Raw genomic sequence first — 24,822 nt, 5'->3', positions numbered from 1 at the left:
ATGGGGGAGGTATTCTGCTGGAATTCCCTGGACAACCAATACCCAATGCCAAACACACACTAGAATAGCATTCCTTTCTATAAATAGCCAGTGCTTTGTCCACATCTTCCATATGGCTGTCAAATTATATCACAAACTATCTGTGTCGGAGTGACCGTGGGAGTCTGTATCGGTGCATGTATACATTCTGCTTTCAGACCTCAGGCGGTTCTTACCAGTGCAGCCTCTACAATCTCTCTGGACGTGTTCTTGCTGCAGCATGTCTGAACACGTCTGAGGAAGCAGCTCAGAATGCAGCACAGTGACCTGAACAGCTTCACTCTGCTCCGTCCACAGCTTCAGCTCTCAGTGCTTCTGTGTTTTTTCATCCATTCTAAAGGTGCTGCTGAATCTGAATGTTCATGTGTTGTGCGCAAGGACTCACTCGTAGAGACCTCTTTGATCATCTCGGCTGATGCGTGACATCCGTTGACTATCTGTCTGGTCCACAGGGACAGATCCTTGGTGGTCTCCGCCCGGAACAGGTGGGTCTCGATGCCGAGTCTTGTGCCGGTCCGAGTGGCGAAGAAGAGCTCGGTGCCGGAATGAGGCGATCCCCGGTCAGGACCTGAGTGGACCAGACTAAATAAACGCACACACACACAATCTCATTTAGTGTATTTTTTAATAGTACATACCATCATTTTTCCCCCACATATTATATATTGATATCTTATCATAGCTAATAATGAGATTTGCAGTGCTATTTATAGTGCTATATTTATCATCTGGAGAAATCGAGTCCCAATCTGATACAATTTCCAGTACATTAAAGTTAATAAAAACAAACCAATGTATATGCTTGACAACAGAATAGCTCTGCACTGAATTAAGAAAAAAAAAAGCATTTCGACACCGAAGCTGTTCCTTTATATAGACCAGTTGTAGTACCTAATTGTGCCACTAGGTGGAGCCTTTTACTGCTTAATACAGCAGTGACCAGAGGAGGCGTCACTTGGACTATGGGCAGTTACTTCTTGGCAAGCAGAGAGCATTGTGGGGGTTTAGCTAGTAAAGGGCACTATGACAAAGACTTTTGTGATGTTTAATAGCCTCCAGCCAAAGCTCATGGTGTTAAGGACAAAGCTCCAGCTAGCTGCTTAGCTAGGACAGTATTCGTATATCCCAGACAGAGCTGACACCTGTAACATGTGCAACTGACTAATTCAACATCAGCACAGAACAAATGTTATAACCGCTTAACTTGTGTCTTTATTTTATCTATATTGATCGGCTGTGCGATTACCCCAGAAAAACTAAATTTTCAAATTTAACGGGCTAACCTCGAAATGTTTCTTTGCAAATGTAGAAACCAGGAGAGTTAATTATAAATGAAAGGATGTTGTTCTGCTGTTGACAGCTTTTGTTAGCTCGGTAAAACAAATAGTTTAATTCCAACAACTCTGAAGGTGGAAGACTTTCTTGAGTGTGACTTGATTAATGAGTTTTGTTGTTTATCAATCCGACTCTGACCATTTAATTTGTTTTCATTGTCTTTAATAATGATTTGATGTTCAAGCATTAAAAAAAAAAAGGAATTTCAATCAAATTATGTGAACTGCAAAAATTCTATTTCCTTCCTTGCAGAAACAAAGGGATCAGTGTCTTTCTGGTACACTTCTGCTGCACTGTACCTATGCTAGTAATATCAGTGGTAAATATCTATTATTGATATTAGATTTAGTGTTGTGATAACACAGTATTAATCGCCATGAAATATCTTCCATATTGAATAGAGCACATACACTGATCAGCCACAACAATAATGACAAGAATAACATTATCTTGTTAAAACTCTGCTGGAAAACCTTGAGACCTGGTATTCATGATGTTACTTTGACTCAGACCAGGCACTCAAGTATTGTTACACACTAAGGCAGCCTTCACAAGCAGAACAATGCGGCAAAAACTGCGGGATGGCTTGAGGAACATGACCAAGAGCCTTAAGTATTGTCTCCAAACTCTCTGAGATGCTCCGAAACAGGCCTGGCATACAAAAAACCTCACCCCAAAAATATCCTCTGCAGCTACAGCTGCAACACGAGGAGGACCTACGCATTTTTAGGCAGGTGGTTTTAATGTTGTGGCTTTGGCGTTTGTGTAGTTTCATACCGTGTTGCCAGCAGCGGATAAGTGTGTGTGGGGCTCTGCCAGGCCTCTCTGCCTCGCGGTAAACTGTCGTACAGCAACAGGTCCTTCTCCGTCACCACCACCAGCGCCGGCTTCCAGCTCTGCTTCTCGCTCTCCGTCTGCAGCACAAACAGATGAACAATGACACAGGGACAGCTGTTCCCATCCATCCATTCGCTCCACGCACTTATCTTCTCCAGGGTAATGGAAGACTGTGTTATTCAAATGAACAAAAAAAAAAAAAAAAGAAAGAAAGAAAGACACAAAACAATTCTGGCTGCAAATGTCAGTTATTTTCTTAATAGATTATTGCACTTGTTTTTGAAGTGCACAAATTGCCAGAGCCTAAAGTATTCCATCGCTCTTTTTTCTTCTCCTCTCAACTCGTTTCATTCACTTATTTTCTTACATTCTCATTAAAATGGAAGCACTAATCAGGAGGATTATCAGCACAACAAAAGCCGCCGCTGTCGGCCCAAACAGCCGAGCAGAGGTGGTATAAGTGTGTTACTCAATCTGACCAGCTGCACAAAACAGTAGATTCATTTGAATTAAACTACAACAGAATTTCAGTAAATAAACAAAACACTTCGTCCTGCATGGTCGCTCAGTTTGATCACTTTGTGCTGTGCGATTTAAAGTTCTTATTCCCACTTGTGTTCCTGAAATCCTCAGTTTTTTTGTGGAGGCACCTGATAAGCCATAAGGTAAGTCAGCCACAGTGCTGGTGCCACAGAGAGGAGCACTGTGTGTGTTTAATGTATACATTCACTATTGTGCACCCAGGTGGGAATTGGCTAAAAATAAATGTGGCTGCCGTAAAGATGCAGGTACACTTTTATTCACACATGCACAGCCCTGGTATTTCATTTTACAATGCTCCATAACTATTCTCATTATGAGAGCTTATCTGCAGCCCAGCCGTGGAATCCAAAGCTGCTCTTTGAAGTTCTGCCTCAGCCAATCACACTGTGGGATTTAGAGGGTCAAGGGTCATCTTTTTACCATAATGAGAATATGTTGCTAAGTAACAGTATTGTACTGCATTTGAAGGATCAAATACTGGCAAATTCTCCAGGACTAAATCAGGCAGGTATGGATGTGTGTGTGTGCACAGGTGCAAGGCTGTTTGAAAAGCAAAGTGAAGCTTCGCTGTGTGCAAATTTCAAAGATTTGTGTTTATGCAGTAGATGAGCAAAATAACAAATATGCCATTTCTGTCGCCGTCTGACAGATTCCTGTTTATGCAACAAGTGCAAAGGTGAAAAAGTAGCAGGATTAGAACAGTTCTCTCAAGTTCTCTTCTGACAATACGGCTGGTTCTGTCGAGGGCCGCCCTGCCATGAATTTGATGAATTTAATAACTGTTTATTACATTTCCCCCCTGCTCGATGACAGCTGGCTCTTTATGCCGCCTTCAAGTATGACAGTTTTGAAGTGTTGTGACGACGCACTGTACCATCAATTCATCAATTTAAAAATACACCAACGTATGCACACAAACAACACAGGCTGCATCTCAGGAGGACTTTAAAGCCCCTCGCAGACGTTAACTCCTTTCTGATAATCTGAAGATGCCGGCTTCACGTCTGAATGAGCAGCCTGGTCACTTTTCCATGAAGAATGTGATTCAAATCATACAAAGTCAGACCTGATGACATTCAAGCATCACTCTCAGTATCACACAAGTCTGAACTGTGTGGTGTCACATTAGCGGATTGGAACAAACAACATAATTAGGTTGTGTTAAGTGATTTCGAGAGGCTTTTTCCACAATCACCACCAATAGAGCAACAAACATACAGTTTAAATGCCTTTCTCCTTCATTTTCTTCCATAATTTCACATTAATTACACACTGAAAGGTCCAAAAAAATAAAACTTTGCCGGCTAAAGACAGAACAGGTCAGATTAAGAAGACTCAAAAGAAATAAAAAATATTGACAGGAGCTGTTTGTAGGATTGTTTCTTCTGAGTTTATTGAATATCTGCAGCATCAGACAGCAGCAGATAAAGTTGAGCATATTTGCACCAGTAGAACAACAGCTGTAGCTTCATTATTTACTTTGAATTATAAAATATCCTCGGCATGGAGACAGGATCGTTAAATCGATATTTTATTCTATTTTACTGTTATTATTCTCACACATTCACGGCTTTCGGGAACTCATAAATAAACTAGGCTACTGGTTATCTGGACAGTTTGATCATTTATTGATCAGTGCAGATTTAGTCTTTTATTAATTAATGCATATTGTGCAGTGTGATTGCGAACAGATCGATGAAGCAGCGATGTTGTGTATGTCTGAAAAGGGCTCAGCATAGCAACCATCTAACAACTATCCCAGCTGACTCAGGGCAAAGGCAGGGGACACCCTGGACAGGTCACCAGTCTATCACAGGCCTGCACTTAGAGACAGACAACCAAGCACACTCACATTCACACCTACGGACAATTTAGAATCACCAATTAACCTCTACATGTTTTTGGACCTTGTGGAAGGAAGCTGGAGAACCCGGAGAGAACCCACGCTGCACGGGGAGAACATGCAAACTCCACACAGAAAGATCCCAGGTGTCCTCACCGAGATGCAAACCAGCGACCTTCTAGCTGCGAGATGACGATGCTAACCACCGAGCCACATCTCGCAACTAAAGTAAAATTTAAAAAAACAATAAAATAACTTTAGGCTCCAGCCCCCCCGCGAACCTAGTGAGGATTAAGCGGTATAAAGATAATGGATGGATGGATAAAACAACTTTTGAAGGATTCACCTCAAAACAATCAACCAATGAAACACCACTAAAAAAAAGTCTTAATTTAACCTATATTGTAATAAAAACACAAGAAGATACCATGTGCATGTTTCACTGCTCACAGAGAAGGCATCCCGTTCAAAATGTGGGAAATCTACCAGCATGAGTTTTATACAGACACACAAACACACACAGAAAGTTATGTTTCCATCATTTCAGAGGACCTAACTCTTTCCTTAACCTTCAGTTAACCTTAAACCAGGTCTTCATCCTAAAACTGAATTAATTACAAGGGCTGAACTTGCCATTTGTTCCAAAAGGTCCCCTGAGTGTAAACAGATTTATGTCCCCGCAACATGAGTGAAACACACTCCTACCTTCCCTGCCAGCCAGCCCAGGTGTCGGATCTCTTTGCTGCCAGCGACTCCTGTCCTGGACGTGTTCTGGATGACCTCGGCCATCACCCGCTGCGGGACACATGACAGTGTTTCAGGGTGGATGACGCTTCAGGATGCACAACAATGAACACGCTGAACTGTCTAAATGTACGGTGATGATGGGAGCTACCTGCATAATCAACGAGATTAGAGACAGACCTGAGCCAGCGCTGATGTGGCAGAGTGCATGGCAGAGAACCAGGACAGGGCAGATGGCTGGTCCGGGCAGCGCAGCACTACGGTGTGTCGGGCATCAGGAGAGTGCAGCTCCAGTTGTCTGGAGGAGCAGATAAGAAGAGTTAAAACAGCTTTAACCTCTCTGTTATCGTCAGGGAGTTTTAAACTTTTATGATTGACAACCCCAGATGAACAAAATCCCTTTTTTGAATATTGAAAACACAGTGCGAGCCTTATCAGGAAACCCCAATTTGGTGTCGACTAATAGTTTCAGAACCTGACTGTTATCCATTTAGGCTTCAGCTCCAACAGATGCTCGTTTGTCTCATCCTCTTGATAATGGGAACCCGGTCAGAACAATGAAATGAAGTGCATTGAAATTTGAGTTCATTCAAGTCAATTCAGAACATGAAGCAGGCACTGCTCAGGCAGCCTCTCTGGGCCACGCGATACGATCCGTCTCCCACTAAATTTCCATAACTAATCTGCTTATATCATATGGGAGAGTTTTCTGGCCTCCAGAGGAAAGCAGATGCTTCTCGATCCCTCTGAATGGCTCTTTGATTGTGTGCTCGGTGAATGTGAATTTTAAAAAGGCACGCGTGGCTGCCTACAATGTATAAAGCTGTGCACTGGGTCGCTTTATAGTGCAGCATGAAATATTCAATTGCATAAAGTAAAGCAGGTAAAGCAAAGGTAATCTGCCCACTGCACTGTGTGGAGGTACGAAAAATAACACAGGCAGAATAAGTGGGCACATTATTCCTGACAGAGCATGGTAATCGAGTGTTCGCTTTGCGTCTCATGCTGAGATTTGAACATGTTTGAAGAATTTGAACTCTGGAGTGTCTACCATATGATGTTCAAAAAATCAGAAGTGAAGGTGGAGTGTAAAAAAAATCTTCTTAAGTCTCTGTTCATGTAAATTCAGTAACTCACACTTGTTTAACCCTCTGAGCCTGGGGATACGTTCAGGATAATTTCACTTCCTTTATTTAAACTCCCCTCTTCTAGTCACACAGGATGGGCTATCCAGATCTTGCATCATTTGATAGACTAATAACAGAGATTTTTATATATTACCCTTTATTGCACAGAAAAATATGAATTAGGAAATGGTTTTTGCATACTGCATGTATCTCACCGTGGCAATATGTTTCCATAAATCTGTCATGAAAATATCCAAACCAGTACAGTGGGATACTATTTGACTTGAGACACTGGGGGGAAAGAAAAAAAAATAGTGCTGTATTTGGAGTTGGCAAACCAGGTAAATATTAGCCACCAATGGCAAATTTGCACTGTGGGATCACCGCTGCCTTCTTGTGCACAGCGACTCAACTTTTAAACCATTGCAATGACACGAAATCCATTTTTTTGTGTTAGTTGGTCACACAAGCTGTGCAGGGGACAATGCAGAATTTTCTTGTAATTCCTAAACAGAATTACTTTTGTTTGCACACAGAGAAACCAACATTATTATCAGAAAGAACACAGTCTGCTGGTTACTTTGACATGCGACTGGCCCACGTTGTAAAATAATACCGACTTCAGACTGCAGATCGTGACTATGATTAAATTTGATTTAGATTCAAGATGGTTTTTCATCACTAACCCTCTGTCGCACAGACACGCGACTAGAATTGTTAGAAAGGTTGGGTTATGGGTTTTAATTTGATACGTGCCACAAGGAAATTGAAACTGGATACAAAAGACAGAAAGAAAAGACAGATGTAAGAATTTATGTCAACAAGCAGCTCTTGTATGGTGAATGAACTGGGGTGTCACTGAAAATGTATTCTGAAAGCAATCTAGGATCTCTGTTACCAGCAGTCTACTGTCCAGGTGCTGCTGCTTTTATAAAAAAACTAAATCTACTCCAAATCCAGGGTGGTTTCAACTCTGCAAACCTGCTTCCTCTGCAGCTTTCTGTTATCGCTCACTGGAGGCCTGGAAAAGCCCCAGTGGATGTGATGAATTCATTCTTCTATCAAACCGCTACAGCAGATCCAGGTGTTAGTCTGGGTTAAAAATAGACCTGCTGCCTGTAAAAGGGGAGCTGATTAAGGACAGATGCGTGGAAAACAGAGGGGGAGAATAGGAGGAACCCCAGCTCCAGATGTGCATTTAGAAAAGAAGGTTCTTAAAGAACAGTGTTTGTTTTAGCAACAACTTCACTGCCAGGAGTTACACAAGAGATTATCTGCTATTTCCAGGCCAAAGTGTAGACTGACTATAAAATATATAGTATGTACATGATGGAGAACATGGGGAAGATACATGGGGAACATGAGGAACTTACATGGTGAACACGAAGAACCTGAGAAACAAGGGAACATACATAGGGAACATAAGGAACATTGTGAACATGGGGAACATGAATATTATTGGGAACATACATGGGGAACAAAACAAACATACATAGGAAACATGAATATTACTGAGAACATACATAGGGAACATGACGAACATACACGGGGAACATTTATGGGACCATGCCGAACATACATGGGGAACATACATGGGGAATGTGATGAACATACATGGGGAACATGAATATTACTGAGAACATACAAAAGGAACATGACAAACATACATGGGGAACATGACGAACATACACGGGGAACATACATGGGGAATGTGATGAACATAATTAGGGAACATGGGGAACATACATGGGGAACATGCATGGGGAACTTGCTGAACATACATGGGGGACATGGGGAACATACATGAGAAACACGGGGAACATACATGGGGAATGTGACGAACATACATGGGGAACATACATGGGAACATGACAACTTAAATGGGGAACACACATGGGAAAATGAGGAACGTGACGAACATATATGGAGAACAAGCGGAACATACATGGGGAACATGATGAACATACACGGGGAACACGGGGAACATGACAAACATACATGGGGAACATGCGGAACACACATGGGGAACATGAAGACCCAGTGCGATGACATCCAAATGACCGCTGTGACTGTAAGGATTACATAAGCCTGTTCCTATTTGAATGAAGTTCAGTCTCTCATTGCTCAAAGGGAAGACGTTCTCACAGGATTATAACTATATATAGAAAATATGTGTTCCAGCCAGGCAGGTCTGTTCCGGCATACAGATTTGATTCATGCAGTGACTGAATTATAAATATTAATTGATTAATGCTGTGTGCATGTACAACAGCACCAGTAAGGAAATATTCTAATGGCAAAGTTTTCAGTATAATAAAGAAAAACAGAAGCCTGATTAAATTAAACTATTAAATGTTACAGAATACAGAATATTCAGGGTGTCAGTCTGTTACAGTCTTATTTCTTTACCAGAGGGAAACTTCTTTACTTCTTGCCTTGTGGGAAATGTTCTATTTGTGAAAGCGGTCAGTATGACTGAAACTAAGCTGTCTTGACCTAAAAGCCCTCTTTACACCTGGCATTAAAATGTGATCTGTATTGAATACGTTTTCTGGCAATGACATCTCATTAATTAACTTAAGCTCAATTTAAACTTGACCCTGGTGAAATAAAACTAATGATTGAAGGAAAGATGTACAAAAAGTCATTTTAAGCTTTTTGCCTTTTCCAAAAACAAAATTAAGTGTAAAATATCATACTACAAAGCCATAGATTGTATCTAAAAGATGAGCGTGAAGTCATCTTTTGACGAATGGAAAACTATTTTGAGGCCTCAAGTTTGGACACATGATAGTGTCCAATAATAAGGACCACGCTTTGACGTCTCTTTCTCTAAATGGCACCAAGACTTACAAAATCCACATCATACTGTATTGAAGAGGACTGGAAACTAGCGACTGAAACCATAAACTCGATGGAAAAATATTTACTGAGGCAGCAAATCAAGTGAGATTAGGGTCATTTTCTCATCGGCTTCTATAGAATTGGAAGTATTTTTGCTGCCAGAGGAGTCGCCCCCTGCTGGCCGTCTGAAAGAATGCAGATTTGAGGCCCCTATCAACTAACCAACAACACTGAACACATGTAAAACATAAAAAAATGACATTTCATCAACATTTGTTGCTTTATTCTAAATTTTGACCCCAAGATTTTCATTTTTACTACAAATGTATATCGATTCCACGTAGAATTGGTTCTGAAAAATGACATCAAGTCCCTATGGATGTCATGCATGTAAATCACAAGGTAGCCACGCCCTGAAGCACATCCTGCTTTAACGTCTATTTTACTGTCGGGACGGTTACTTACATTAACACTGTGTTATATTGAAGGAGATTTAAAACTAACAATTGAGACCCTAAATTCATTTCAAATCAAGACAGAAGTTTAGTCTTTTTTTCATAGACTTCTTTACAATTGGAACTATTTTTTGTTACTATAAAGGAGCTGCATTCTGCTGGCCACCAGCATGAAAACACCTAAATCCTGTAGATATCCAAGTCTCCCACACACAAGTCTTTCCATAAAATATATATTTTAATTAAACCTGTTAACATTGTCATTTAAGGCTTCGTGTTAAGGTGAGAAAAACTTCATCGGCATGATGAATATTCAATCAATCAATCAAGTCTGTCTTTATACTGAAGTTTAAAAAACACTCCTATATCTCTTCTCCTCTTCCTCTACTCTCCTTCCTCCCTTCTTTCGCATCGTCTTTTATGATCTCCTTTCATCACTGTACGTGTCTCGCGTTTATTCATATCTCACTCTTCTTTATCTCCTGTCAGGCTTAAACACAGTTTAAACAGCATCTGCTGAAATAAAGAGGAAACCCTCAGAGGGATGCAACACTGCAGCAGATTTTCCTGTCACTTAACATAAAGCCTCTTAAACCATCTCATCCCTGAACCCAAAATAAGAAAAACAAGCTTTAGTTTTGCCCTGCAATGTTTAACTCCAGCTTATTATCTTAGAAACTCTGAGAAAACACCCAAGTTTCCAGTATTAACGTCGGCCCTTTTTTTGTTTTTCCAGTTTGATGGACTCAGTGTAACAGAGACTATTTCACTTCCATTTAAACATTTACGAAATTTTTACTGGTGAGTCAGAGGGGGATTTATCCTGGCAAAGATGAGGAAAGAACTTCATAAAAAACATGCTGGTCAAGGTAAATTTGACTTTATCTGTGAATCTGCCCTCAGGGTTTATCAAACCACGAAACGCTGTTATCTGCAAAGTAAAACCAGGCTGTGTCACTACATGAGATATCGACCCCAACTCCTTGTATAACTGGCTCACCAATAAAGTCGATGTTAAGGTCAACAGAGTGAATGTTCAACTCTGTAGTGCTCTTAAATGGTTTAATGCTTCAACCAGACTGATGCCGCTGCAGGTTTCACTGACAGTCTGAAAGGCAGGATTAAACTTTCAGATACAGTACAAGGAGGACACATTTGCAGACTGTTAACTCTCATGTGGAATAAACTGAAAACTCTACCAAAGATTCAATATCTTATTTATAAATTCACCTAAAATAAACAAGAAAAAACAGCATCTCTGCACTCTTTCAGCTGTGACCAAGAGTCACCTGACAAAAATCCAGAGACTTTTTAATTGAAATGCAGATTGTGATCACAGAAAACAGAGAAGAGACAAGTATGAAAACTAATTAAAGAGACAAAGAGGGAAATGAAATCTACTGGATCAACAGAATAGACACAACATGGCTCAAATACAGTACAAGGAGGAGCAAACTGATGGAAGATACATTCAGCATGGTGAAACATCTTTCTACAGCTGATGTGCAGAGTAGAAAGAAAAAGTTTGTAGAGGCTGGAAACATGGAAATAGCTAAATATCCAAATATAAGCAGTAATAATGCAATGTAAGTAGATCAAAATATCCAAAACGAGAAAACAAGACAGAAAATACCTAAAATGACACAAAACAACATAAATAAAACAGAAAATGACAAAAATGAGATAAAAGGACAGATGAAAAATGGCCAAAAATGAGACAGAAAACAAGAACCAGACACAAACAAGAATGGAGAAGCCTCGAATAAAACTGACACTTGTAAAAAATTCTATTTTCTTTTCTTTCTTTTTTTTTTTTTTTAATGATTCGTGGCACTGCAGCTTTGTTAAACTGACAAAAAGACATGTTTGGATCCTCTCTACTTTTGGCTAATGTTTCCATAGAGGTGCAGGACTTTATATGAAATTCAAATTCATGAGTAAAAAGTGAGGAAAAATATGTCAGGAACAAAAAAAAGGCCCAGAAACTGCTTGGAGTTCAGAAGGTTAACCACAATGAAGACAAACAAATGTACTTGAAGCTGCCTTACGTTGTCTTAATGCAGAATGTCACAGGGAAAGTGAGAAAATGCAGAATGAAAGCAAATCTGAGTTTAACAATCATCAAAGTCTGTAGATTAAAGTTATTATCTTACGTTCATTAAGCCAACAAAGAATCACCACCTAATGATGTTCCTACATTTCATTTCGAGTGCAAGAGTTTGCTGGTAATTATATTCTACATTCTCAGCGTCCAACAGTCGAACTCTGTACAGACGGAGGAGCCTTGAAGTCGCTGCTACGTCTTGACTTTGATGCTGCCGCTGAAGTTTTCAAGTTTCAACCATCGCAGACGTCTAAAATCATACATATGCAGAGATGGAGGGACAGAACAATGGGAACCGTAGTGACAGAAAAAAAGGAATAAATCGAGAGCGACAATGACGGGAAGACAATGGAGATGGAAGGGAGAATCGATCCAGACATGCGACAGATAACAGACAAAGCCGGAAGCACAAAGAGAGGCGATGAAAGAGAAGAAAGGGAGAGGACAGCGAGCAGACAGAAGAGGCCGAAACACACCAACAAATACAAAAGAGTGAAAAACAGACAGGAGGAGAAATTGGAAACAGAGACGCAGAGGAAGAGACAACTGGGACAGAAAGCAGACAAACTGTGGTTTTCAAAGTAGTGGAAGAAAAAGGAGTAAATCTGCCCTCGTGACGTCTGACTGGGTCACAGTGGAATTACCAACCCATTAGTTTGATGACACCTCCTAAAAGACGACCCCCTGCTGACTGGGAATTATAAAAACGCCACTTCAAATGTCGCTCTTTAAGAAACGTTTTTAAAAAAAAAGTCTAAGGAAACACTTTAAATAATCCCTTTAGGGGGCTGCAGGCATCTCTGTTCTCTCTGTCACAGTGTTGAGTTAAGAAACACACAAGAACTAGTTAACCTTTAGTTCATGAAGCCATCTTTGGGTTGAACTTTGGAACATTTGCCAGTGACAAAAGCGAAGCAAAACCTGTCAGCCAGTTTGGATGACCTCACATGACACACAGTTAAGCCCAAAATTACAAATCACCATGACATACTTTGATTTATGGGCTATTTTTGTTTAATCAATAGGCTTCTTTTGGCAGGAAATGACTTGAAAAGTGACAAAAGACAATAAGTCAAAGTGCTAGAGATGCTGATGATGATAAATTGTATTTCCATAGTGGGTTTTTCTTTTCTTTATTTATTTGCCACCAAATCAATCGAATGCTTCTTCTAATTACTAACAGTCTTTCTGCGTGTCTCCACTGGGATTTTGTTCCTCTTTGTGATGATCTCCAGGTCTTTGAGGTTGAAGGCTTCCTTTTCATCACACTGGTCTTCAGCTTCCTCCACAGATTCTCGATGGACTCTGATGAAGACACTTCAAAATGATGGCGTGGCTTTATGTTTGCCCATTTCTCCACCATTTCCACTGCATGTTTGAGATCATTATCTCGTTAGAAGCTTCAGTGCTGCCCCAAGTTTTTCTGCAGACTGTCTGATGTTCTCCTCAAGAATCTTAATGTCGTCCTCTTTTCTCATGATGCTGTTTGCTGTTGACAAGGCTGCCTGGTCCATCGGCTGAGAAAAACGTAGCATCACAGTCCCAACAGCATGCTTGACGGAAAAGATTGTCTTTTTAAGGTTGAATGATTCTGCTTTCTTTGGGTCAAAAGACTTCTATGTTTGTCTCATCTGACCACAGAAGTGATGATGGAAAGCTTTCTTCTTTGTCCAGCTGAGCTTTTCTTTGTCTGTCTTGAAGAGTCCTTCTTGGTTGGTGTCCATAGAGATCAACCAGCCACAATGTGCAGCTCTCTCTCATGAAGCTCTTTGGCTTTAACCAAATGACTTGTAATTGTCTAGTAACTAACTAGACACCTTCTGTATCAGCTGTTTATCAGCTTACAGTAGATTAAAAGGCTCTAGAAATGGTAGAAATTGGCAGGACCATTTGGAAAGGTGCAGAAACAACAGTTAGCAACTGTTTTAATGAGTGTGAATACATTTGGACATGGCATTTGCAGTAAAAATGAGTCTTTTGTCACTTGTTCGTGCCATTTCCAGCCAGAAAAAACTATTAGTCAAAGAAAAAAATCACTGTAGATCAAAAGTTAATGAAAAATTTTGGGCTTAACTGTGCTTTTCTTATATCTAATGTACCTTTTGCATGACGCCACTGTTCTTAAATTCTCACCTTTTCTGTAAGTAAAGTAAACTGCAAAGAACTGTCAGTTTCCATAACAAACTAGAAGCACGTCATATTTCAGTTTGACTCTAAAATCTGGAAACGTTTTATGTTTTTTTTTTCATTTTCTCCTTAAGTCCCATAAAATAAATCGATAATTTCACATTTTCCCACCTACTGTGTGGCACATCAGTTTATTCCTACAAAAGATATAAATCTTTAAAAACTATTACACGTAAAGCAACTGGCAGAACTATGTGAGTGGTTAATCAATGAACTACTCATTAGTCTGTAAAAAAAAAAAAAAACAGGCAACTCAGCACAAGAGGAGCATACAGATGATGGTAATTAAAAAGAGACCAAAACCCTCCAGAGAATCTGAGGTGTGAGTGTCTCTGCTACCTGTTGTCAGGGTCAGGTGTGGTCATGGCTCTGGTTACGTAACACATCCTCAGCGGGATGCACCTCCGGTCGCCGGTCAGAGACAGCGAGGGCTGAGTGGGAGAACTGGGAGGGTCGGAGGAGGTGATGGGAGGGCTGCCGAGGCGAGGAGACTCTGGAGGAGGCGTCTCCCAGCCGATCTCTGACACCGGAGAGCCCTTCTTCACGTACGGAGTGGCCTCACGCATGTACTTCACTGCAGAGGAAAGAAAGAAATGCAAAGTCTACAGTGAGTCATGGTGGGAAAAAAAGGACACAAGAGAAGCACATTTTGAGATTTTTATCAATCAGGAACCGATCCTGTAGCTGTGGTTTTTTTGGTTTGCTTTGTTTATCTCTGTATCCCTTTTTTCAAATTGTCTTCTTTTAAAACTTGTTAATTTCAAAACATGTGACAGGAGATTTAAAACTACATAAATGCATATAAAGGCAACACTAAAATGAGTGTACAGGTGGTTTTACATGTAATTGTACACAACACTGGACAGGACATTTACAACTAAAGCACATAGCAGTGTATGAAGGTAAGACAAAATACCGCAAGCTTATTTTTCTGTTATTTAATCCTGTACATATTCCACAAAGTCTGATGCCAAAACATCCCTCAGGAAAGTGCCGTTAAAAGTTACTTCTTGCCGGGGCAGCAGTTCAAAATCCAACTTGTCAAAGCGAAAGGGCACATACTGACTTTAAGGCATAGAATACCCAGTTATTGTCAGAAAGTTTTCACAACAAGACTTACGAATATTCCAACCACCAATGTTTGGTATACACAGTGTCATATTTTTTCTTTTAAATATACTTCCATGACAACTTGTGAATACACCTTTGACGACTAAAGCTGAAGGCACATAATTCCGAGGTGTTGGAGCCTCGAAGCCTCTCGATTGACAGTCAGAATGCATTCATGCTGCAGCAAAGTGACGTGGTCATTTCACTGGCTAATGAATGTGGAGTGAGTAGCACATGAATTATGGCTGGAAAGTTTAAGTTGTGTTGAAGTCTGCTAAAATGAGTGTACAGGAGGTTTTACATGTGAGGGAGGTGAGTATATCTATGTAAGCAGATAAAAACATTAAAATATATATTACACACTAATACACATGCACGTATGCATACAGTATATACATATTAACAAAAAGGCGAAAACAACAAAAAATTACACACACACAAATACATTAATACACACATATATACGTACAAGAGTAAAGTTTTGAGGAGCGGAACTGTCCACTATAAAGTCTTATATCAGTGTCCACAAAAACTCTAATGTTTGTCCTCATTTCTTTGCAAGTACAGTCGTGACTCGATAATCCGACACTAAATGTAAAATCTTCTTTTACGTCAGATAGCAAGGTTGTCGGATTGTCAAGACGGAGGTCGAGATACAAGGAGGGCTTAATGCTTGAAGAGTAATTTATTGTTATTAATTATTGTTCATAGTTGTTATAATAACTAGCAGGGCTGGTCCAAATAGCACTTTCTGGTCTGTGGGTATTCAGGCCCAATTAATGATGAATATCAGAATATTCAGCGCAGTCGGGGGGCACCTCCACCCGGGGGGTGCGCTCCAACGGGGTGGAAGTGGCCGGAACACACAGGCAGAACTTGGCTGCTGTGCCAGTTTAGGATGGCGGTCCCAGTTCTGTTTCCACCATCGCCACCGCTGCCGCTGCTACCGCCACCAACCGTGTTTACTTCCACATACACTGAGCACGTCGTATGAAGTTCATACAGCAGATCACATACAAGTTGCATTTAATTGGAAATGTGAACGAATTCGCAAGAAAAACAGATTTCACAAAAAAATCTGAATTGAGCATTAAGTCCTGCAGTCTGAACGTTGCCAATCTGTCAGATTCTTAAGTCAGATAATACGCTGTTATGCTTATTGGTGACACAAAATGTCATGTTGGAGTCAGAATCCAAGGCTGTCGGTCTGTTAAGGCTATTTTTCATGGGTTCCGTTCGTTTTTCCTAAAAATTGGATTGTCGAGTCACGGGCTGCAAGGTGGCGCAGCTGGTAGCACTGTTGCAGCAAGAAGGTCACCGGTTCGCGACCTGGGAGGGTCACCGGGATCTTTCTGCGTGGAGTTTACATGTTCTCCCCGTGCAGCGTGGGTTCTCTCCGGGTTCTCCAGCTTCCTCCCACACAGTCCAAAAACATGTTGAGGTTAATTGGTGATTCTAGATTGTCCGTAGGTGTGAATGTGAGTGTGCTTGGTTGTCTGTCTCTATGTGTGGCCCTGCGATGCACTGGTGACCAGGGTGTCCCCTGCCTTCGCTCTAAGTCAGCTGGGATAGACTCCAGCCCCCCACGACTCTAGTGAGGATTAAGCGGTGTATAGATAATGGATGGATGGATTATCGAGTCATGACTGTACAGCAAAGTTTTTTGCTGCAGTAGCTCCAGGCTTTCCTCTTTTTTTTTTAAAACTATCTGACTGCTTCAAACATTTAAGGTTTTTTCAACACTGATGTAAGGCTTTGTAGGATACAGTTTCCAGGTGAGGCTGAGAACTTTATGACCAATGTAAAAATCCAAACAAATGAGTGGAGAAACACAAACGAACCCTTCCACACAGGTGCACTGCAAACAACCAACATTCAGTCATACTCTACAAAAATGTTTAGTGCTGATTTTCATTTTGCATCCTGATAGGAAAAGAGTCAAGCGACGCCAAAAGATCTTCAGACTGCTCATGAACAGTGACCAAAGTAGCATCTGCACTGAGCCCCATGTGAAAGACACCAAAGAGCAGAACTGGAAACTGCAATGAAGCAAGTGCAATGAAAAAGAGAAAAGAAACTCTTCATCAATGTTGCAGCAAGAACAGTCCACCAGCACATAAAAGGAAAACTACAGTAAACAAAGACGTGAAAAAAGGGTAAATCCAGTGTCCACGTTAGATAGTGAAGTAATAAAACCACCAACGTAATTGTTTTTGCAAGTTCTGTGTGGTTTTATAAAAGGCTTAATTAATAAAAGCAGTTTTGAGAAGAAAAAAAAAATACCTGAAAATAAAAATTCACACTGAGGCCAAATGCCCAACACTGGAGTTATTCTTTCCCTGGCTCTGGTTTTATGGTAACCTCATTTAACACAGAGGCTGATTAAAACCTGAGCACCATGTCTGACCTTGTGTCCGTCTTTTGATGTAAAATCTGCATGAATTTCGGCCGTAAACTGTAAACCGTGACTTGCTGTTTTGAAGGTAGTTTTGTCAGAAATCAGCGGAGGGATGTGGGGATGCTGCAGATGTTTAAATACACAGCCAAAAACCAAACTTTTTAATTATAATACAGATGAGTCATTTGGTGAGCGTTAGCAGAGTGTTGTGGGGAAGCAGCGGAAAGATAATTCTCAGCAGCAGCTCTGTGCATTAATGATGCTTGAATATTGGCACCGAGGCCCAGGAGGGAGTGTGGGTCGACTGAAAACCTGCCAGCATGTAATTTCCTCCCATCGTAACAGAAGTTATGACCATGTGTCTGTTTAATATCATCCGATGATGGTTAATGGATCGATTCCAGGCGAGGACTTGGACGTCAGAACCATCTAACCGTATTTCCTGCCTCACTATCAACTGTCAAATAAAAGCAAAATTAATTTAGAAAAAAATAAATAAATAAAAGAGAAAAAAAAAGCTGTGTACAACTTGTAGAAGAGATGCAAATAAAGCAGCCGGAAGCCAACAGATTACCTTGCGTGTTCCCATTACAATGAGCCGCCACGGTTCAGACGATAACAGCAAATGTCAACATGCCAGAAGCCTGAACAGACTCAGGAGGCTCCTCAGCTCTCAGTTAATTTGTCAGAATGTAATGATGCCTCACACTTTGAATCAGGACAGCTATGGCAACAGAAAAACCCTGCAGCGACACCATACAAACCCCAGATATTTACTGACAGCACATTCACTACTGATGCTGCCTGAGAAACCTTTAAAAGTCAAGCCTGTGAACCTCCGCAGGCTTGGTAACTGTTTTAAATTCCACAGGTTTGAGAAGGAGAAGATGTGCGAGGAGAAAGACAGACAGAAATAGAGAGGATGAGATAGAGTGGGCGCTCAGCTGCTTTCTATGTCCTAAATGTTCTGGATCCTGGGATGGCCTGGATGTTTAATGGGCATATCCCACTGTACTGCTGCGTATAATTGGCATTTGGCTGGTGGCATTTGTAATCCGGCCTGTGAACTGTTCTTGGTGGAAGCGCTATAGAGCCGATGAGACGGTGTAACAGGCCTAACCACCGACCTGTAGAGGAGGGATGACAGGATGAGTCCTCGGCGGACCCGCAGCAGAGGAACCCACACAGTCAGATTAAAGGCTGAAACACAGAATTGTTGAAATGCATCACAACAGGCTACAATACGAGTGAATTCAACGGGCTGAAAAGATCAAATCTGCTCCAGTCGAACGATGACAACCGTGCCTGGTTTTGTTTTTCTTTTAAGAGCCGTACATGCATGGGACTAAAGTGGCGAGAAAGGAGCGTGTGGGATTTAAATTTAGAAAAGGAAAAGTGATGGTTTTTGAATCTGAAATGCGTGAGTACGTCTGTACACAAACACACACTGCCTGTCGCTTTTTTCAAATATGATGAAGCAGCAGACCATGACATCATTGTGAGAACAAAATTTAATCCACTGTGAGGTCACGTTTTGCCTTACTAGCTTCAAAGATAGTTTGTTAGTTTGTTCTCAGAATTCTCCAGTGGAAGAAACTGTGCTCCCAAAAATACTGAATGTAAAGATTTGTTTAGGGAGCCTACACATGTAGCTACCTCTGCAGCCACCTCCTCAAAGATGTCCCTGCTCCAGCACATATAAAGATAGAACATGAAAGCAGGAGAACTGTGGCTGATCAGAATCTGCTGCTTGTGTTTTTCGATTTTCTGATGCTGGTAGAGGAGACAGCACAACATGAAGCAAGATGAAGCTCAGTTATCGTCACCATTGCAAAACTTTGACTCCCTTCAAATTTGATTTTTTTTATTTTTTTGGTCTTTTTTGCCTTTATTTGGTCATGCAGTCAAGATAGAGACTGGATAGTCAGAGAGAAGAACGGGGGACGGACCTGTGGAAAAGGGCCATGAGCGGGATTCGGATTCATGACCTCCACGTTGGGGATTGTAGCCCGTGTACATGGGACGCCAGCTCAACCAGGTGAGCTATAGCGGCACCAACATTCTCTTCTTTTATGTCTGACTTCTCTTCCAAAGTATAGACAGTCAACAAGCAACCTCCGTCCATTTTCGTCAGCAGTATTTTCCAGTTCCCCAGGTGTTCCCAGGCAAGATGACATATCTAATCCCTCCACTGAGTTCTAGATCGACCTCAGGTTTCTCCACCAGCGGGATGTTGACTAGAAAACTGTACAGGAAGCCACCCAGGAATCAGATGCTGAACCAACACACCTGGATGAAGGAAACTGTTTGATCCTCAAACCTCCAGAGTTCTCAGTCAGTAATCTGAATTCAGTTGTATCCCAATTTTCTGATATCTTCTTGGAGATCTTGTCACCAGGTCTTCTATGGTTTTATTTCTTGAGGGTTTTCATGAACTGTTCCCAATCTATCTCCATCTTTTCCTTTCCAGTTTCGCCTTCTGCTGGTAGTTGTCGTGTCCCCTTCTGTGGATCATTATTGGCCGGATGACATCCAGCAATTATAAAAATACAACGTTGAGAGGATGATTTCTTTCCAGTGAACATTTACAGCCTGACAGGAAGAAGTGTAAACTAATTGGGCAGGATCATAGCGGGCCAGAAACGGAGCTGAGAGTGTTTCCAGTGGAGGGTGTAGTCCATGCAATCATTACAGCAGCAGCGTGTACATGTGTGTGAAATCCCTTGGGTCATGTTTCTGTTCCATTACAGCAGCAACACACAAAACTCCGCACAATAATCTCAACAGCACGACAAGAACTTGGAGAGGATATGGCTCTTATTGTCTGAGCCTTCATTTGAAACGAGGTGGTACGAGCCAGCTGCCCTCCACATTCACTCTGATTTTATTCTCTATTTTTCTGGCTCCTGCTTCAGACAAGGCAACACAAAACTAAATCTTTTTCTCTATGACTCCCATTTTCAACTTCATTTGGAAACAGTAGCTCGCTGTCATGATGCAGATGTCTGAATGCATCACTCCAGCTGTTCAGTTTCCATCAAAACCCTCATCCGATGCGGTCGATGACATTTAAATGCCATTTTCAAACTGCGTTCGATCTCTCACTTACACGTTTTACAGCTGAGGCGACGCATTTAAAGCGCGAGTCTTAAAGACACATTTACAGTGACTGTACACAAACACACACTTGTTCAGTCCGCGACAAACACATCCTCTGGTGTAATTGCTATATCTGTCTCTGTGTCTTTTTTATTTAATGATCTTTAACGGAACTTAATGAGGTCTAAAGTCGTTGGACTTTTTACTATATGATACAAATGTGAAACTTTATTTGATGGGAAAATGGACCAAAGGAAAAAAAAAAAAAGAGAGAGACTCCTTTCATTAAGTATGTGGGAGAGAAAGTAGAAGGTTTAGCACCGGTAGGAGTTGGAATGAGAACAAACCAGCGTAAAAAAGAACAAAAAGGCTCCTCTGACTGCAGAATGTGAAGCCTTTGACTCCGGTGCTGGTATCTGGATACTACAGCAGCACAAAGGCCTTTACAAATCCACCCTCAAGGCATCTTTTTGTAGGATTTCGACCAATATCTCAAAGATCTCAAACACTGCTTAAACTTAACAATGAGCAGTATCTCAGGTGCAGGTCCTTTTTTTTTATTACAGTGGGAATTTACATGCAAATGTGCGTAGGTGGAATTACTCACTGACACTGAACTTTGAACCTACAGTCAAACTGCAACTAACTTTAAAGGCACAAAACTTTCCACCGGTATAGAGGAGAGAGTGACAAGTGTTTACAGTAGATGTTCAGATCACATAAAGATATCTGCATAAAAGAGATAGAGAGACAAAGATAAAGAGGCTTTTTATGTTGGATTTAGGAGACGGCAAAAGTGAGCTGATTTTTGGAACCGGAGGACTTAAAGACAATTAACAGATAGAGTGACTTTTCTTCTGAGTTAAGTATTTCCTGGGTGTTATTTTTCAATTATTCCACCTCAAATCATCAGCAGCTTTCTGGTCGACCATCTCCGATTTGCTTAAACCTTTTTTTTTAAATCATAAACTATAGATATTTAAAATGGTATCTGTGAAATTTTACCTTGATGTATCAAGTACTTTAAAAAATAAAGCGTTGCTGTCGACCTACTGTCAACAGGTTTTTTCACATAATGAAATTTGAGGCTGTTTGAACGATAATATCTATTAAAGATAAAAGTTTCCACAAAGCTGAAATTTCACAAATATCTAGATTTTATGCTTAGAAGGTTTCCGGCAAATCAGAGAAGGTTGAGCAGAAATTGCCCCATTACTAAAATCACTGTCTGCTGTGATGTTTATCTCACAAAAAGTATAAAATGTGCTGAATTCTGACAAAAGGGAAGCCCGAAAGATGAGTTGTACATCTAAAAATCAGAAGCAAGTACAGTATTGTTTTAACCATGCAGTGTACAGAACTTGCAATAACCTGAACCTGAAAGTCTTTAGATCTCTTAACACATTAAATGAGACTCATTAACATGATGTTTTTATGACTTACAGCTGACTGTTTGCCAAAAACGCTCCTGAATAATGATCAGATCTCAGCAGGTGTAAACAAACACAACAGGATTTCTTTACTTGTTGATACCGTCTGCATGAGGCTTCAGTAACAATAAGGTCTAATTACTTCCAAAGCCAAGGAGCACGGAATCGCATTCGTTTGTGGGGTTAAAGGTTTTGCGACAAAAAGCCTGTTCATAAGCACATTCATTGTGTAAGATTTTTAATCCGTAATCCATGCATGTAGCCATCAAGTGCGTAGTTTCGATTTCAGGTAGTAAAACAAAACAAGCAGTCAGTTACTGCATTCAAGCCATGATTGCATTAAGGAGACCTGGATCCTGCGCTTATGATATTCTAAAAGCTGCTCACTCGATGAAAGAATGAGATAAATGAGGTTTAAGGTGACGTCAGGGATGTCAGAGAAATGTACCCTTCATTGTATATCTGCTGCTTTTCCAGTGATTGTCTATAGGAAAATGCCTTTAGGCTCAGTTTGCATCATGTAATGAACATGAAAGTCATAGTTACGCAGCCACAGGAGCTTAATTCAACCTTCAGAAAGGATAAAGCTGCACAATATATCGTTTTAGACATGATTTCAACACTGCACTGTGCACACGGACAACAGAAAGGCAAACACATCATTGTACTACATTGTTTGCTGCTTGACACGTGAAGAAAACTTAACCGGTTCTCATTTAAATGACTAATCTACATGATTTGTCTGCCAAAAATAAAATCATTTATTTCAATTTAAGAGCGAGTCATAGAGTTTGTTGAAATTGCAGGTTCCACGTGTGCACAGCAACATGTGCGAGAAACGCTAAAAAAAAAAAGATTTGGCTGAAAAAAGAAATTCATTTGTTGCCACTACATGAGGCAACACAACTAATTTGTTTGACCATTAAAATCAGCATCACAAAGCTCTGCATGACGAGTACAACAGCAGATCTGAAAGCCTTTTTGGATGCATTTGCCAGTGTTACATCAGTTTAGCATTTTACTTTTTTTTCCTGTTTTCCATGCACATTTAGTCATCCCCAATCATTTCAGAATAATTACTTCTTCCAAAAGAGTTTTTCAAGTCATTCTCTAAAAATTTCATTTTTTTTTTTTTACATCGTTATATACAGTCGTCCTCAAACGTATTCATATCCTCTCATTAAAGAAGGAAACAAACATCTGTCACTGAAATAAGTTCAAAATTGATAAAAGTAATAATAACTAAAAATGTGATGAAAATCATGACATTGATTTTGAATTGTGGTTAAACAGAAATAATAAAAAAACAACAACAACAAAAAAACAAACAAGCATGATGGGACCTGTAAACTAATAGTTTGTTGAACAACCCTTTGAGCCAATCACAGTGTTTTCTGTAATTCTCAGTCAGACTTCTGCACCTGTTGACAGGTATTCTGATTTCGGCCCACTGCTCATCAGCAAAGTGCTATAATGTTTCCAGGACAGTTTTTTTTTTTAAAATAATTCTTTTCAACCACAATTCAAAAGCAATGTCTTATTTCACTAAATTATAATTTTGCAAATTTTTGTTTATTATTACTTTTTCTAGTATTTAGTTATTTGAGTGACTATTGTGAATTTCTACCTTTCTTTAATGGAAGGGTGTGAATATATTTGAGTATAACTGGAAATACTGCAGAAAAACAACATTTTCCAGTATCATATTTTTCCAATATCATGCAGCTCTTACATGAAACCATACCTCAAACCTCCAAAAACTGAAAGTAAGTGAGTAAGTAGAACAGAAAGGAACAAATACTGTAGGTATAGTATTCACAGATTGCATGTAGAAAGCTGGTTGTTGTTATGGTTGTGGATGGAGTACCAGCGCTGCCATGAGTGTAGTTTTTAATGGGAGCTGTAGTTTTTTTTCTCCTGTTCTAGGCAGATGTAAAAAAAAATTCTGATTCAGAGATTGCACTGCCAGAAGCGAGTGGAACAGAGGCGAGCCCAAACATGGAGTCGTGACCTCTGCTCTCAGTAGGATGATATTACAGAATATATCCTGCTCAGCCGCATACAATGTACACAAATCTATCAAGGTATTTATTCTGTTTGCTCATGAAGAGCCAAAATCCACAGCGGCAGCTCCTCCTGCTGCCAACAAACTGTTTGCATTAATAACTCACTGCACACTCAAGCGAAAAGCACGATACGTTATATTCATTATTGCCTGCGTTCAAACCAGAAACCTGCGTGAACATGTTTCCATTAATGGCAGCACACACGATGATGCACAACCGCATACAGTAAGACCAGACGGCAGCTTTACAGTATCCTGTTGACTCACGGACAGATTTAGTGTCAGTCAGAGAAGCGACACAGATCTCATTATGTGTCAACTGTTCTCAAATGTTAATATTACAGGTTTCTCTACTGTAGAAAAGTTCAGGTTTCTAATGACAACAACAACAGCTGTGAACCTCTTCAGCAAGGCCAGAGAGCCTGAGTGACACTGACGCTACATTAACACACAGCTTTTAAACAGGATTATTATCTATTTGCACTTCAGGCTGTTTACACTACAAACTATGCAACCTGCACAGCCTCAAGTGATTAACATTCCTGCACACTGGAAGTATTTCTATAACTTTTTCTGACTTACAATTGCTTTTAATTTGACTTGTCATGCTTTTGAAATCTACGTTACTGTTTACTGTTATGCACTAAGACACTGTGTCAGAT

The 24,822-nt window shown here is 40.4% G+C and overlaps 1 protein-coding gene across 1 annotated transcript in view; it reads right to left on the bottom strand.

Annotated features, from left to right (window-relative positions):
• Nucleotides 1–24,822, bottom strand: part of LOC103374073 (beta-1-syntrophin) — a gene marked incomplete at its 3' end in the record, with an annotated part of 38,472 nt that overhangs the window by 6,108 nt on the left and 7,542 nt on the right. The window contains exons 2-6 of the mRNA XM_008304102.1: nucleotides 14,398–14,632; nucleotides 5,522–5,639; nucleotides 5,303–5,392; nucleotides 2,152–2,288; nucleotides 424–621 (exon numbers count right to left, since the gene is read on the bottom strand). Of these exons, the coding sequence (XP_008302324.1) occupies nucleotides 424–621; nucleotides 2,152–2,288; nucleotides 5,303–5,392; nucleotides 5,522–5,639; nucleotides 14,398–14,632 (778 nt within the window). The remainder of the gene's footprint in view (nucleotides 1–423; nucleotides 622–2,151; nucleotides 2,289–5,302; nucleotides 5,393–5,521; nucleotides 5,640–14,397; nucleotides 14,633–24,822) is intronic.

This window comes from Stegastes partitus, unplaced genomic scaffold, assembly GCF_000690725.1.
Source record: "Stegastes partitus isolate 25-593 unplaced genomic scaffold, Stegastes_partitus-1.0.2 Scaffold2134, whole genome shotgun sequence".
In the NCBI taxonomy this organism is placed as follows: Eukaryota; Metazoa; Chordata; class Actinopteri; family Pomacentridae; genus Stegastes; species Stegastes partitus.
Note: the sequence above shows the minus strand (reverse complement) of the source record. Positions and strands in the feature narration are given on the sequence as shown.